Below are 16,900 nucleotides of genomic sequence, written 5' to 3' on the forward strand. Positions count from 1 at the left end.
CTTAACCAAGGATGTCAAAGATCTCTACGATGAGAATTACAAAACCTTAAAGAAAGAAATAAAGAGGATACCAAAAAAATGGAAAAATCTTCCATGCTCATGGATTGGAAGAATCAATATCATCACAATGTCCATTATCCCAAAAGCAATTTATAGATTCAGTGCAATACCAATCAAAATACCAAAGGCATTCTTCTCAGATCTGGAAAAAATGATGCTGAAATTCATATGGAGACACAGGAGACCTCGAATAGCTAAAGCAATCTTGTACAACAAAAAAAGCCGGAGGGATCACAATACCAGATTTCAGGTCATACTACAGGGCAGTTGTAAACAAAACAGAATGGTACAGGTACAGAAACAGATGGATAGACCAATGGAACAGAATAGAAACACCAGAAATCAATCCAAACATCTACAGCCAACTTATATTTGATCAAGGATCCAAAACCAATTCCTGGAGCAAGGACAGTCTATTCAATAAATGGTGCTGGGAAAACTGGATTTCCACATGCAGAACCACGAAGCAAGACCCCTACCTTACACCTTATACAAAAATCCACTCAACATAGATTAAAGACCTAAATCTATGACCCAACACGATCAAATTATTAGAGAACATCAGAGAAACCCTAAAGATCTAGGCACAGGCAAAGCCTTCTTGGAAAAGACCCCAGAAGCACAGGCAGTCAAAGCCAAAATTAACAATTGGGATTACATCAAATTGAGAAGCTTCTGTACTGCAAAAGAAACAGGAAAGTGAAGAGGCAACAGACAGAATGGGAAAAAATATTTGCAAACTACACAACAGATAAAGGGTTAATAACCAGAATCTACAAAGAGATCAAGAAACTCCACAATATCAAAACAACAACCCACTTAAGAGATGGGCCAAGGACCTAAATAGACATTTTTCAAAAGAGGAAATCCAAATAGCCAACAGACACATGAAAAAATGTTCAGGATCACTAGCAATCAGGGAAATGCAAATCAAAATCACAATGAGGTTTCACCCCACCCCAGTTAGAATGGCTCACATTCAGAATTCAACTAACAACAGATGCTGGCGAGGATGTGGGGAAAAAGGGACACTGATCCACTGTTGGTGGGAAAGCAAACTGGTAGAGCCACTATGGAAGTCAGTTTGCAGATTCCTCAGAAACCTGATTATAGCCCTACCATATAACCCAGCTATCCCACTCCTTGGAATTTACCCTAAGGATATTAAAATGGCAAATAAAAGAATTGTCTGCACTTCAATGTTTATTGCAGCTCAATTCACAATAGCTAAGACCTGGAACCAACCTAAATGCCCATCAACAATAGACTGGATAAAGAAACTATGGGATATGTACTCTATAGAATACTATACAGCAGTCAAAAACAGTGAAATCCAGTCATTTGCAACAAAATGGAGGGATCTGGAAAACATGCTGCATGAAATAAGCCAGTCCCAAAGGGACAAATATCATATGTTCTCCCTGATGGGTGACAACTAACCAACCATAAAAAATGAAACCTGTTGAAGTGAAATGGACACTATGAGAAACAATGTTTGATCAGCCCTTGTCCTGACTGTGGAGGAACCACTTACTACTTTATCCCTTTTAGTATTTTTTTTTTGTTCTACTTAATGCCATTGGTTGAACTCTTTAATTAACACACAATTATTCTTAGTCATTTGAAGTTAACTGAAAACTGATCTCTGTTAAATATAAGAGTGGGAATAAGGAGGGAGGAGATGTACAGTTCAGTACATGTTCACTCAGACTTACCCCTAATGTTAGAGCTAGAAACCTGCCAGGGAATTCCAATTCAATCTCATGAAGGTGGCATGTACCAATGCCATCTTACTTGTTAAAGTGATAAGTTTAAGTTCCTAATTGATCAAAAAGATATGATTAATTGTCAAAGGGATTACATAAATAAGACCAGTGTCTGCAAATAATAATTGATATAATTAAATAGGAGATAATGATCCTACATGGGAAGTAGGATACATAGTGGACTCATAGAATGGCAAATGCCCTAAACAGCACTCTGGCCTCAGAATCAGCCCTTAAAGCATTCAGATCTGGCTAAAAAGCCTATGAGAGTTTCGCAGGCATGGAAAGCCAAGACACTGTGGAAAAAAAATGACCTAAGTGAAAGATCTGTGAGTGAGATCCCAGTGGAAAGAATGGGCCATCAAAAAAGGCAGTACCTTTCTCTGAAGAGAGAACTTCCACTTTCAAGGTGGCCTTGTCTGAATAAGACTGGAGTTGAACTCAAGAGGCTTCCATAGCCTTGGAAGCTCATGACAAGAGCCTCGGGTGATTACTGACATCATAAATAAGAGTGTCAATTGTTAACAATGGGAGTTACTGTGCACTTACTCCCCATGTAGAATCTCTGTCCTTAATGTGTTGTACTATGTGAATTAAAACTAGTACTCAAACAGTACTGTATACTTCGTGTGTTTGTGTGGGTGCAGTCTGTTGAAATCTTTACTTAGTATTTACTAAGTTGATCATCTGTATATAAAGATAATTGAAAATGAATCCTGATGAAGAATGGGATGGGAGTGGGAGATGGGATTGTTGTGAGTGGAAGGGAGGTTATGGGGGGAAAAGCCTCTATAATTCAAAAGTTGTACTTTGGAAATTTATATTTATTAAATTTAAAAAAATGTTTCTATGGAAAGATGACTCATTATCTAGCATTATATTTATACCTAGTAGGTGCTTTTAATATTTGCTAAATTTTGCTTTCCACAAATTTATGCCTAGTAGTTTTTTCCTCTATTTTCAAAATCATTAAAAATAAAAATCAAAAAGAACTTACTAAAAAGAAAAGATGGGGGGCTGGCACTGTGGCACAGTAGGTTAATCCTCCACCTATGGCACTGGCATGCCATATGGGTGCCGGTTCTAGTCCCGGCTGCTCCTCTTCCCACCTGGCTCTCTGGTATGGTCTGGGAAATCAGTCTCCTGCGTGGGAGACCCGAAGAATCTCCTGGCTCCTGGCTTCAGATCAGCGCAGCTCCGGCCATTGCGGCCATTTAGGGGGTGAACCAGTGGATGGAAGACCTTTCTCTCTGTCTCTCCCTCTCACTGTCTGTAATTCTACCTCTCAAATATAAGTTAAATAAATAAATATAGAAATAAACTTAAAAAAAAAAAGATGGTGTGTTAATGCTTTTTCCTGGGGCTTACCATAGTAGAAGACAAAATGTGTATTCTCCTTATGAAAAATTGACATGACTGGGTATGTTTTACTCCTCCACCCTCCCCTGCTGATATTTTTGTTCCTATTGTTACTTTTATCTCATGTACTTTAGATACTTAGTGCTCTGAGGTTCTCATTTATTAATTATAGTAGGCCTTCTTCCAAGAAGAAGTCTTCAGATAATAAAAAGCACAAATACAATAAAGTCATTACATCTAAGATGAAGTTAAGCAATAAAAGAGAATAATTATGTATAAAGTCTAGAAAACACTGTAGTTGATTATAAAGCTTAGCCCTAAAGCAATTTGGTAGCAATGAAAAATAGATGTTGAAATATTTGCTATGTTATCATTCTATGATGAGTTGCGACATACAAGTTAGGATGCTGATTCATCCACAGAGAAAACTTTCTCCTGATTGTAAATACTGACAAGAATTTTTTGTATTTTTTTATATAGAGGATAGACGTAAGAAACAGTGTACTTGTTCATATTTCCATATAACTGGTGATAAAATTTACATGTAGTTACATCTCTCACTAAAAGTCAAAAGCGTAAAGTTAAATTATATAAGGAGTTCTGGTGTGCCAAAGTGATGAGTCTGGATATGATACCTTTTTGTTTTACTGGATTGATTGCTGTCAACTTGTTCAGTTAGATTTTAATTCCTCTTTTTTTCTTTTAGATTTGTTTTTATTTTTTGTAGCTGGACTTCGAACATGTGTTGAATTAAAGATTTTATAGTAATAAAATGCTATTATGAATCCATTAACGTTTTAATGTAAATTTGTATTTTGACAATAAAAGCTAACTACTAAAATTCACTGATCATTTACTTTACATCGGGTGTTGATTCATTGTTCACAAATATTACAGCGGGCTGAACACATACAATGTGAGTCCCGAGAGGGCAGAAATGTCTCTTGTCCTCTGGTGTATCTACCAGGCCCTTCTGTGGGAAAATTAGTAATTTTTCATTTGTAAATAATAAGTATCTTACGAGACAATAATTAAAAACTCTGTAAATATCCTGTTTCTCATCGTACTTTGGTGTCATAGTTTTATAGTCCTCTGCCTGTAAGAGCCATTACCGCTGTAGTTGTCAAAATAGAAATTTTCTAACTTCAGCGTTTCTTCTACATTTATTACTTGGCATACTACTATGTAAGACAGAGCTTTCTCCTCACACTTGTTTTGTCTATCAGTAAGGACTCCTGAATTCTTTTACTCCAGGGTTTATAGTCTGTAACTATTATTAGTTGGCTCAGATGGTTCCAGATGTGGTCGGTGGGAGCCCCTTCAGTCTGACTCCATGTCCTTTTACACGTCTCCGTCGTTCTTTGCTTATGTGCTTTGGCACAAGTTGTTCCCAGCCTCATTCCTGGAATCGGTCGTTTCTTCAAGGAATGCAGGTTCCTTTTAGTGGGAAACTAAATTTAGAAACCAAGACCTGGAGGCTAGGAGTGCTGTGGTTACTAGAGTGTTCTTGATTCTCAACTGTCTCAGTAGAGCAGATGTATGTATATATGTGTGGGTACAAATACAACTCACCAAGAGGTGATAGTGCAAAAATACAATATTGCTCAAGGAACGTATCTGTTTTATGCAGTTAAAATATATCTATACAGTTGAAACACTAAATATTTAAGTCATCATTTTTGTCTACATTCCAAGTACATTTGTAGTAGCCCCCAAAATTTTGTGTTTCTTTTTATTGAGAGAATTGGTTATTTGAGGCTGCCATATATTCTGACTTATAAGGGGTCTTCAGCAAGTTTGTGGAAAATGCTTATTATGAAAAAACTATCTCAAAATTATTTTTGCATCAAAGTAAATTTATTTTTCAATCCCACTTTTCCACATTCTTCTTGGAGTGCCCTTTTCTATGCAGTTTTCAACAAGAAGATTATGCCTGATTTTGGTCATTGACAGGAAAACGGACACTCGGGTTTAGTGGAAATGAGTGCTCATCTGAGGTGTACTGTACTCTCCCATCCCCCAAGTCGTTTAGGTTTTGTTATCAAGTGTATCATGAAGACTTTGAAGAAACATAGTCAAAACATAGTCAAAGCAAAGCAGCTTCTGTACGAGGAAATTAAGTGGGAATATCAGTGTATTTTCCTTCCATTGTTCCAGTCGAAAAAGAAAAGCAGCAGCTGAAACAGATTCTGTTATGTAATTGCTTTGGATGAAACTTGTCTGTTGATCAGAACGTAGCTGTTTCCTTTTAGCAATGAAAGACTGTGCAGGCATTCAGCCCTGTCTAGCAGCTGCTGCTCCATAGAGAGGTTTCTGCCGTGGTATAGCATAGGCTAAAGAGAATAGTTTTATGAGTTACTAGTTTCTCATTAAACTCATGATTATGAATGAGTTCTCAATGCTGCATACTGGCTGAGCTGCCCTGGTTTGCTCTCCTTACAGTGTTTCTCAGTCTTGTGGAAACTATGTGCCCTTTTTATAGAAAACACAATCCTGTGGTTTGTGTTGCCGGCAGTATTGATGTTTCCATCGTGAGTATAGTGCTGACTGTGAAGGTATAGATCATAGGGCCCAGCTTGCCTATCTTGCGAGGTGCTTCGTGACTCAGTTCTTCCATTGCTGTCTTTCTGTTTGAACTTCTGTGAATCTTTCATCTGGAGCTGAGCTGTCACTGGGCCTCAGCTGGCAAGAATACATAATTTGCCTGAGTCCACCTCTTGTCTTTCTTGTTTACAAAAATTTAGTTCAAACTTGCATCTTGGTTAGCAGATAATTATTAACATGATCTAGAATATGCTATTATTTATGAAAATGTATTTAGAAATATTCAGAAATAAAAACAGTTATTTTGAGTATGTATATCCTAGCACATGAGAAACAACTAATAGAGTTCACAAGTAACAAAAAGACATTCTTGAAAAACTCAGGAATTAAAAAATTAATGGGCTGGCATTTTGGTGCAGGTGGTTAAGCCTCCACCTGTGACACCGGCATCCCATCTGAGTGCTGATCGGAGTCCTAGCTGCTCCACTTCCGATGCAGCTCCCTCTAATGATATGCCTAGGCAGCAGAAACGGCTCCTGCCATCCAGTGGGAGATCTGGTTTTGGAGCATGAACCAGCAGACAGAAGATATTTAATTCTGTATCCCCACCCCCACTTTGTAACTCTGCCTTTCAAGTAAAAATAAATAGACATTAATAAATAAATACCTTATAACTGCACACCCAAATGCAGTCATTGTTAGAAGAGTAGAATTTCTGGTTTTCTATTTGTTTTTAATTAATTAATTAATTAATTTGACAAATAGAGTTAGAGAGAGAGAAAGGTCTTCCCTCCATTGGTTCACTCCCCAAATGGCCGCTATGGCTAGAGCTACGCCGATCCGAAGCCAGGAGCCAGGTGCTTCCTCCCTGGTCTCCCATGCGGGTGCAGGGGCCCAAGCACTTGGGCCATCCTCCACTGCCTTCCTGGGCCACAGCAGAGAACTGGAATGGAAGAGGAGCAAATGGGACTAGAACCGGCACCCATATAGGACGCCAGCGCCGCAGGTGGAGGATTAACCAAGTGACCCATGGCGCCAGCCCCTGGTCTTCTATTTCTTTATGCATAGAGTCAGTTTTGTCTTATGATTATAATAAGAATGTCATTTCACATACCTGCTTCTGTTTCCAATGTAGACAGACAGATAGGACAGCTGTCTCCATTTACCCTGCCTTAGGAGTAAATTAAAAGGTAACAGATAGTTATTCAGTTATACTGTGTGATAGGAGTACCACAAAGCTTATAAATCACATTTAGAATACAGTTGTTTTGGAAACTATGGATCCATTGCATTAATTTATTTGGTAATGTCACACAAAACACAATTTGTTTCAGAACCACTACGTTTTATAAGGTGTCTGTGCTGAAATATTTATCTTTGTAATTAATTTATAATGAAGTACCACCATCTGTAAATCTGATCGAAAATTGCATAGCTCTCACAATTTTAAAGTTTCCCGATTTTTGCCTTGTCTCTATCTATAGCAAAAGAAGACTTCATTGAGGCAGGACGTGCCCTAAAAGGATATGTTATCACTGGAGTTTATTCTGGAGAAGATGTTTTGATTCTGTAAGTTTATTGCTCTTCCAATCAGATATTACTTGTCTTTACATAGCTGATGAAGGAGAAGATAGGGCAGCGACCTAAAATTTTAATTATCTTCTTGGGAAATGTGGCTGCTAGTTTATTTAGATACTGTTGCACTTTAAGCCAAAGCCTCCATGGAGGCAGTCATAGAAGAATGGGTAAAGCTGCAGCCTGCAGTGTTGGCATCCCATATGGATGCTGGTTTGAGTCCATGCTGCTCCACTTCTGATCCAGCTCCCTACTGATGTGCCTGTGAATGCAACAGAAGATGGCCCAAGTGCTTGGGCCCCTGCACCCATGCAGGAGAGAAGCCTTTGGCTCCTTCCTTTGGCCCAGCCCATCTCTGGCTGTTGTGGCCATTTGGGGAGTGAACCAGTAGATGGAAAATCTCTGTCTGTATCTCTTCTGTCTTTCAAATAAACAAATCTTTAAATTTTTTTTTTTGTGTTGAATATTTTCATTTTTGTTTCTTTGGCCTTGTCATGGTTTTTAGAGAGTTTGCTTCTTGATTGTTTATGTTTGCCACCAGACTCTATATTTTTAAAAAATTTTTAGCCACTTATGTTGCTTTAGCTGTAGAAAATGGGACCATAGGAAATCAGCAAAATATTTTAATTGCTAAAGAATGAAGGTCTGAGCTGCAGATTTGGAGATGATTACTAGTGCACATCATAATCTGCATAAAGGGCTTCTTTTCAGGTACAGGTCGCTGGAGGAGCCCCGGGAGTTTGTCTTTCCTGCCTTTTGACTATAATACTCCTAATTGTGATGTCTAAGCTAAAATCTTTCATCTTGAATATTGACGATGTATGCTATCAGTGAATAAGCTTTTGCTTTATTTGGGAAATCAGTGATTTTGGAAAATACTGAATTAGGAAATATGAGGCCTGTGCACTGGATAGTGGATATCTACCCCTTGTCATCTGCCCTGTTATCATTGTGTATTTAACTGTGCTGAAGAGTTTTCGGAGTGTGTGTGGTTTATAACTGACTGAGAAACTCCTTCAGGTGATCAAAGGCTGGGCTCTCCTAGAGCCTTTGATATTACAATGTCCATGCTTGGTTCTAGTGTGAATTCCCTACAAATGATGCAAATGCAACTACATCATTGCTCATCCACCCAGAGCATTTTGCATTATTGATGCAGATGATTTTCTTTTAGGTGTCATTAGCAAAGTGGTGGTCTGGAAGTGAATCCGGGCTCTTGTTTCAGTGGGGAGAGCACAGATTGTGTGTCCAGAGCCCCTCATTTTGAACACTGTCGTTGTCCAACACCTCTCTCCTCATCCATGAAATGTGGTGATAAAGCCTGCTTGTGGGGCTATTCTGAAGACTAAATGGAAACAGAACTAAGACACCTAATATCTTGCCTGGTCCATAGCAGGTTTCCCGTGAGTGCCCTTCTCCTTCCTTGGCAATGTGCTGGGCAGTCCACACAGGTGCTGGACAATTTGGTGTGCTCCAAGTCCTGTGCAGATGTTTTCTTGAAGAATAAATTGTGCAAGAAAAAAATCTGGCCAGATGATTTTCTGTTACTGTCCTTTAATCTAGGTTGTCGGTTGTCAAGGCTCCTGGACTTCCTCACACAGAAGATAAATTTGGAAATTGAGTTGTTTTTTGGTCCGTAGCCTTAGAGCTGCCTGTTTGCTGCCTCCTGCTGTGATTTTCCTGGCCTACTTTTGTGTGTATGTGTTTTTGATGACTTGATATATTTTGGTTTAAGTTTTAATACTGCATTTCTCCATAGGTCAAATAAATATGCTGTGACCCTTCCAGCCCTCCTGCTTGCCAGACACAAAGAAGGCAGAATAGAGAGCATCCCATTAGCTAACACCCATGCACACGATATAGTTCAACTAATAACAGATGCATCGCTGGAAACATTTGTGAGTATACTTTATAATAAGGCTGTTATTTGAAATAGAATCTAGGTCAGTTAAAGATCAAGTATTTTAATACCCGAGTTTTCAGCTTTTGGTGGCACAGGGCATCATGTTTTATGTGCTGAAGGTTCTTTGGGTTGCTCTATTAAATTGTTCGTTTATTATGCATATAGGTTGTCTGGTGAACTGCTGAAAGTTTACAGTTCTTGCTGAGATTAGAGGGGCTAAAGTCCAACCAAAGTAAAGCTTGTTATAAGGTAAAACTTGTCCTAAAGCAAATGGATTTTGAAAAGTCAAGCTGCCTGGCTTCAAATCCTTGCTTGAGTCCTTGCTGATTGTGTGTTAACTCACTTATCCCTCTGTTTCCACACATGTAAAATGAAGGTCACAGTAGCACTGCCACCTTGAATAATAGTGGATTTGAGAGCACAACAGATGAAACCTGGAATACTTGATTTCAGTTTGCTTTTATGTTAAACAGCTGAACTTTATACATTCACACCTATTACTTTTCTGAAGTACTACTATTAGCTATGAATGCTGAATGGACAACCTCTTGTTACTATGTTTCTTGTCATGATGATCTGAATGACGTTACTCTTTAGGCTCAAATAAATGATGGTGATCTTTATTCATTCTCCTGATCTTGATTCTGTTCCTTTGCCCCATTCCCACTAAAATTACAGCTTATAATGAATCAAATCATTGAGTTAACATATTCAGGGTATAGTTTCCAAATTAATTTTTTTAAAGATTTATTTATTTGAAAGGCAAAGTGATGAACAGGGAGAGCGAGCGTGTGTGAGTGCCAGATGACTGTAGTGGCTGGGCCTGGGCTTCATTCAGACAGAAGCCAGGAACCTGGAACTGCACCTGGCTCTCCCATGTGGGCGGTGTGGGCTTAAGTACTTAACACATCTTCTGCTGTTTCCCCAAGAGCATTAGAAGGGAACTAGAGTGGAACTGGAGAAGCTAGAGTTTCTAACTGGTGCTCAGATGGGATGCTGGTGTCATAGGTGGTGGCTTAACCCACTGCACCTCAACACTGGCCCCTCTAAATTAATTACTGAAGTAATCTTCCACCCTAATGACCCAGTCAAACCCAGTCATCTCCCAAAACCTCACCTGTAAACTCTATATTTGGATTAAGTTTCTACCCTCTTATTACCATTAACATGAGATTTGGGGGACAAACTTTTAACACTTAGGCCTAAGTATATCCAAATCACAGCAGGTGACCAGTTGGTAAGGATTTTGTATAGGTTTTATATGGCATGAAATTTTTATTTTAATAAATCTGATGACAAATTAGGTGAAATAAATAATGCCTATATCTGAAATACGCAATAATTAGTTACATAAGCTGTAATATATCTCAGGCTGTCATAAAACCACTTGTTAGTGGGCCCATATTGTGGCACAGTGGGTTAAGTTGACACTTGCAAAGCCTTGGAAGTCTGTGGATGATGGCTTGAGTACTTGGACCCCTGCCATCTGTGTGGAAGACCAGGATGGAGTTCCTGGCTCCAACCCGACTGATGCTCGCATTTGGGGAGTGAACCAGTAGGTGGAGTATTCATCTCTCCATCTCTCTCTGTTGCTCTGTTAAGTAACAAAATCTTTTAACAGAGACAACTATTTGTTGGGAAATAGAGTTAGGACTTTGCTTGTGTGAACTGTCTCTCTCTTATGTTTTCACTATAGACAAGAATATGGGATTGATAGACAAGTTAAGAATATCGGATTGACAGTTATGGCTTCTTCTGTGAGGATACTTCAAAAAGTCATGAAAAATGAAAGTAAAAGATGAGTTGATTTTGGTGCAAAAAAATTTTAAATCTATGTATAGTTTTTCCATAATACACATTTTCCATGAATTTTTCATGATTGTTGTATGCATGGATTTCTATTATTTTTTGCACCAAAATAAGCTGTTAATTCCATTTTCCACAATTTTTTAAAAGATTTATTTATTTATTTGAAAGGCAGAGTTACATAGAGAAGGAAAGTCAGAGGGAGAGAGAGAGAAAGGGAATGAGGGTGGAAGGGAGGGAGGCAGGGAGAGGCGTCTTCCATCTGCTGGTTCACTCCCCAACAGGTTGCAACGGCTGGAACTGCAATGATCTGAAGCCAGGAGCTTCTTCCAGGTCTCCCACACGGGTGCAGGGGCCCAAGCACTTGGGCCATCTGCTTTCCCCGGCCATAGCAGAGAGCTGGATTGGAAGTGGAGCAACCAAGACTCCAACTGCTGCCCATTTGGGATGCTGGCCCTGCACGCCAGGGCTTTAACCTGCTGTGCCACAGGGCCGGCCCCCCCGACAAATTTTTTTTTTTTCCAAAATTTATTTGACAGGTAGAGTTAGACAGTGAGAGAGAGAGACAGAGAAAGTCTTCCTTCCGTTGGTTCACACCCCAAATGGCCGCTACAGCCAGCGCGCTGCGCCGATCCGAAGCCAGGAGCCAGATGCCTCTTCCTGGTCTTCCATGCGGGTACAGGGGCCCAAGCACTTGGGCCATCCTCCACTGCCCTCCCGGGCCACAGTAGAGAGCTGGACTGGAAGAGGAGCAACCGGGACTAGTACCCAACGCCCCAACCAGGACTAGAACCAGGGGTGTTGGCACTGCAGGTGGAGGATTAGCCAAGTGAGCCACGGCACTAGCCAATTCCAGGTGTTTTACACTAGGGATTCACATTATCCTCACAAACATCTCCCTTATCAGGACTAGAACCCGGTGCCCATGTGGGATGCCAGTGCCACAGGCGGAGGATTAACCAAGTGAGCCACGGCGCTGCCCCCCCTCCGCAAATGTTTTAAAGCCAGGAGTCATCCTCCAAGTACCACATCTGGATGTGCCTTCTTTCCCTCTGTTCCTAGCCTCTCAGTGGCAGTCAAAGCTGTTGTCTTTAAAATTTTCTCTTTGGCTTTTGCAGTACAAGCCTCTCCAGATACTCCTTTAGCTCCCTGCCTGCTCTTTGCTTCATTTATTTGCTAGAATCACATCTTCAATTCATTTTTTCTTCTTTTGCTATAACTCATATAGAAGATTAAAAGATGGATGGTACTACAAGAAGATGACATTAGGGGACTCTTGAGGGAAAGGGATCTAAGATTTAAATCATGAAAGAAAGAGGAAGAAGCAAGAAGATTTTGAGTGTGAAAGAGAAAGAATTGGGGGGAAAAAAAAGAATTTACAGAGGGATGCCACTTTGAAAACTAAATAGGGAAAGGGACATGCCAGAGTTTGGTGTTTTGAGTATGAACTAGAGAACTGTAATCCGAGGTGGTCAGCTGCATGGGTTATAGGGCAGGGATTTATGTCAAGCTCTGGTGTGATCTAATGAAATGGGAAGCTGGAGGATGCTTTATGTGGCTCCAGGGTACATTTGCAGAAGAAATAACAGATGTGGACTGAAAATGGAAAATGTTAGACTTCTTCATTACTATTACTTATTACTCATTACTGTTTTTAATCCTGAATATATTAGCATTGTTGCTATTTCCAATTCTTGTTACTAACAGCCTAAACAGCTTCTCTTCTACAAATTTATCTTTAAAAAGTTATCTTTTAGTACATAATAGAAGAATAAATGGACTAGAATTCCAATTTCATTTTAAATTCCTTCTTTCAGTTATTTTAAATTCAAACGATATTGTTTTTGGATTTGTTGTAGTGCATCTTTGATCATTTTGGTTATCCTAAAAATACTATACTATTAGAACCAATAAAATTTTATTAATTTCTATTTTAAGTAATGATATGTGTTAAAAGACAATATGATTAAAACTTAGTTTATATCTTTTCTACAAAATCTGGCAAAAGTTTGCTTGTCATGTATAAGGAAACTTAAAAAGGATCATGGAAAGTATACATTATGACAAACCTTTTCATAGGTTTTAAAAATTTTTTTTGCACCAAAAGTTAGTTTTTAATTCTATTTTTCCATGAACTTTTTCAAAGATTGTCATCCATATTGGCTAGATTGTTCCATATTTTAGCATAAGAAATCATTAGAAATGTTACATCCTTGTAAAACTGAGAACCTCTTTAATTTATTCCCTTATTTGACTAGCAATGGTTTTTTGAAAATAACTCATTATTAAGATGGGATTGAATAAGAAACTCCTGAGGTTCATAGTTGTTAGTTGGTATCATAACATCTCCACTTAAATGAAAATGTGTTTGAATTATATCTTACAAACTACAGTTGCATGAGTGATTTGAATTTTATTTTCTATTTTGTGTATCATTATCCACCATGGTTTTTGTTTTTTTTCGACCCTTCTCTTTAACAGCCAGAAATCACTGTGGAAAATCTTCCCTCTTATTTAAGACTTCAGAAACCATTACTCATGCTGTTCAGCGATGGCAGCATAAATCCACAGCATGAAAAAGCAGTGTTGACAATGGTAGAGCAGAAGCACTTGGATTCACTTACTCCTTGCTGGTTAAATCTGTAAGTATATTTTTGGTTTTTTAGTTTGTAAGGGAGTAAATAAAGGATAATTATCAGAACATTTTCATTAGGAAAATTAAATTCTGTAACTCTCTCTTTGGAGTTAATATTATGAGACCAAACATGTCATCGTGATGTTTTATAAGTTATTCCCTCAGAAAAGGTCATACATGACCTTGTTTAAATTAAATTTTATCCTATAATACATTTTCTTTCTTTCTGTCTTTCTGTCTTTCTATAGGCAGAGTTAGACAGTGAGAGAGAGAGAGACAGAGAGAAAGGTCTTCCTTCTGTTGGTTCACCCCCCAAATGGCTGCTAAGGCTGGCGCGCTGCGCTGCTCCGAAGCCAGGAGCCAGGTGCCTCCTCCTGGTCTCCCATGCGGGTGCAGGGCCCAAACACTTGGGCCATCCTCCACTGCACTCCCGGGCCACAGCAGAGAGCTGCCCTGGAAGAGGAGCAGCTGGGACAGAACCAGCACCCCAACCGGGACTAGAACCCGGGGTACCGGCACCATAGGCGGAGGATTAGCCTAGTGAGCCACGGCCCCAACCCCTATAATACATTTTCAAAAGTAACATTTTTTTCTGACTATAAAATGAATTGAAACCCATTGAGAAAATCTGACAGCTACAAAAAAGTAATCATTGGGATATTTAGCTTTTTCCTTTATTTCTTTTTTTCTCTATTCTGTGTTTTTAAAACCCAGCCTAAGATATAACAGGAAGCAGTATTAATCAGCAGTGTTTCCTGGTATGTGTTCAGATGGACACTTAGTGTTGTGTTTTACATCTGTGAACACGGTTTGCATGCTGCCCCTTGTCCAGATTTATCAGACAAGTGAATGACATGTTATTTTTCAAGTCATTTGAGAAATTTTCAAGAAATAGGGTAATATACATTTTTGCTGTGAAGAGTATTCATTAATAGCACATCCTGGGACCAGTGCTGTGGCATAGCAAGTAAAGCCACCGCCTGCAATGCAGGCATCCCATATGGGCGCCAGTTCAAGTCCTGGCTGCTCCACCTCCAATCCAGTTCTCTGGTATGCCCTGGGAAAGCAGTTGAAGATGGCCCAAACCTTGGGCCCCTTACCCACTTGGGAGACCTAGAGGAAGCTCCTGGTTCCTGGCTTAAGACTGCCACAGTTCCTGCCATTGTGGCCATTTGGGGAGTGAACCAGTGGATAGAAGACCTTTCTCCCTCTCTCTGCCTCTCCTCCTTTCTCTGTGTAACTCTGACTTTCAAATTAATAAGTAAATCTTAAAAAAAAAAAAGCACATCCTACTGCTTGAGGCAAAATTTTTCTAAGTAATTATTATTGACTATCTCAGAGTAAAATAATATTTCACACAAATGTGGAATGGGTTATATTAGGAAAACTAGATGTTGCTAGTATATGGTCTTCTTATAGGAACATAATTATTGCTCCTCTCTTTAGTTTTCCCTTCTCTTTTTCCCTAAGAAAGAGTTTTTATTTGGAAAAGAAGTATTTATAAAAACATGTACCTTGTTGTTTTATAGTTCTGTAACCATTTAATTTTTGAACTGTCATGTGGTCAGATACTTTGCTGAATTTGGGCAGGAAGTTTTTGACAGTATGAAGTCTTTGGTTGAAGTCTGCTTTTCAGTAAAATGTCACTGGCCGCCTTTTTTTCCTCTTAAGAAAAGAGAGTATCCTGTGTTAAAAAAGATTTAAAAACCTGATTACTAGTAACATAGTCATAGATCTCTTGGATTTTACGACATCTTTTCACAAAATAAACTTAAAGGCATGAAACCAGTGTTTTACAAACTGTTGTTTTCATTATTTTGTTACAAAAGGAATTGTTAGCATGTTTGCTTGTTCCCTCTTGTAGAAAAAATACTCCTGTTGGGAGAGGAATCTTGAAGGCTTATTTTGACACTCTGCCTCCTCTTCCTCTTCTTGTTGTGGTGAATCTGCATTCGGGTGGTCGAGTGTTTGCTTTTCCTTCAGACCAGGCAATCACTGAACAAAACCTCTTATCGTGGCTTAAGAAATTAGAAGCAGGATTAGAAAATCCTATCAGTAAGTGTTCTGCTTGCTTTAATGCACACAGTTCTGTGTTTTGTCCCATAGACTTCAAAATTTAATTATAATATTGTATAATTATTATATATGATATATTTAATTACAATATAATACTTTATAATATATAATTATATATTATAATATGTCTTAAAATATATACCAAAATATGTATCATAAAAATCTATAAAAACGTTTAACATCATATGTAATATTATAATTAATGAATTGTATAGTTAATATCAATTATATAGAATATAACATATTCTATATATAATTTTTATAAGTAATTAATATATAGGATTTATATATTATATACTTAGTATTATATAATACAATATTATTATAACTCATTCTTTTTTTTTTTTTTTCTTGACAGGCAGAGTGGACAGTGAGAGAGAGACAAAGAGAAAGGTCTTCCTTTGCCGTTGGTTCACCCTCCAATGGCCACTGTGGCTGGCGCGCTGCGGCCGGCGCACCGTGCTGATCCGAAGCCAGGAGCCAGGTGCTTCTCCTGGTCTCCCATGCGGGTGCAGGGCCCAAGCACTTGGGTCATCCTCCACTGCACTCCCTGGCCACAGCAGAGAGCTGGACTGGAAGACGAGCAATCGGGACAGAAGCAGCGCCCCGACCGGGACTAGAACCCGGTGTGCCGGCACCGCAGGCGGAGGGTTAGCCTAGTGTGCCTCGGCGCGGCCTATAACTCATTCTAACAAATGATAGAATGAGTTGAATTGTAATGTTTATAAATATTTTAAATATTAATATGCTGATGGTGTTGACTGTGGGACAGTTTTCGATTGGGAGAAGCATAAGGTCTTATTCTGAGATACTTGACTCACTTATGAAGGCATTCGTCTTCTCTTAAATTTTGATTAGTTGGGCTGGCACCCTGGCTCAATAGGCTAATCCTCTGCCTGCAGCGCCGGCACTCCGGGTTCTAGTCCCGGTCCGGGTGCTGGTTCTGTCCCGGTTGCTCCTCTTCCAGTCCAGCTCTCTGCTGTGGCCCGGGAGTGCAGTGGAGGATGGCCCAAGTGCTTGTGTCCTGTACCCGCATGGGAGACCCCGATCCCCGGGGCTGCTGGCTTTGGATTGGCACAGCGCCCACGGTGGCGGCCATTTGGGGGATGAACCAACGGAAAGAAGACATTTCTCTCTCTCTGTCTCTCTAATTCTGCCTGTCAAAAGACAATTAAT

General features: G+C 39.3%; 1 protein-coding gene across 6 annotated transcripts in view; it reads left to right on the plus strand.

Annotated features, from left to right (window-relative positions):
• TXNDC16 (thioredoxin domain containing 16) overlaps positions 1–16,900 on the plus strand; it is a 109,903-nt gene that overhangs the window by 82,247 nt on the left and 10,756 nt on the right. For 5 of the 6 annotated variants that reach the window (XM_070053661.1, XM_008269654.4, XM_008269655.4 and 2 more), the window contains 4 exons: positions 7,214–7,298; positions 9,064–9,202; positions 13,495–13,655; positions 15,513–15,703. In XM_070053661.1, the coding sequence (XP_069909762.1) occupies positions 7,214–7,298; positions 9,064–9,202; positions 13,495–13,655; positions 15,513–15,703 (576 nt within the window). The remainder of the gene's footprint in view (positions 1–7,213; positions 7,299–9,063; positions 9,203–13,494; positions 13,656–15,512; positions 15,704–16,900) is intronic. The other variant, XM_070053663.1, reaches the window with a different exon arrangement.

The sequence above is a fragment of the Oryctolagus cuniculus genome, chromosome 12 (genome assembly GCF_964237555.1).
Source record: "Oryctolagus cuniculus chromosome 12, mOryCun1.1, whole genome shotgun sequence".
Classification (NCBI taxonomy): Eukaryota; Metazoa; Chordata; class Mammalia; order Lagomorpha; family Leporidae; genus Oryctolagus; species Oryctolagus cuniculus.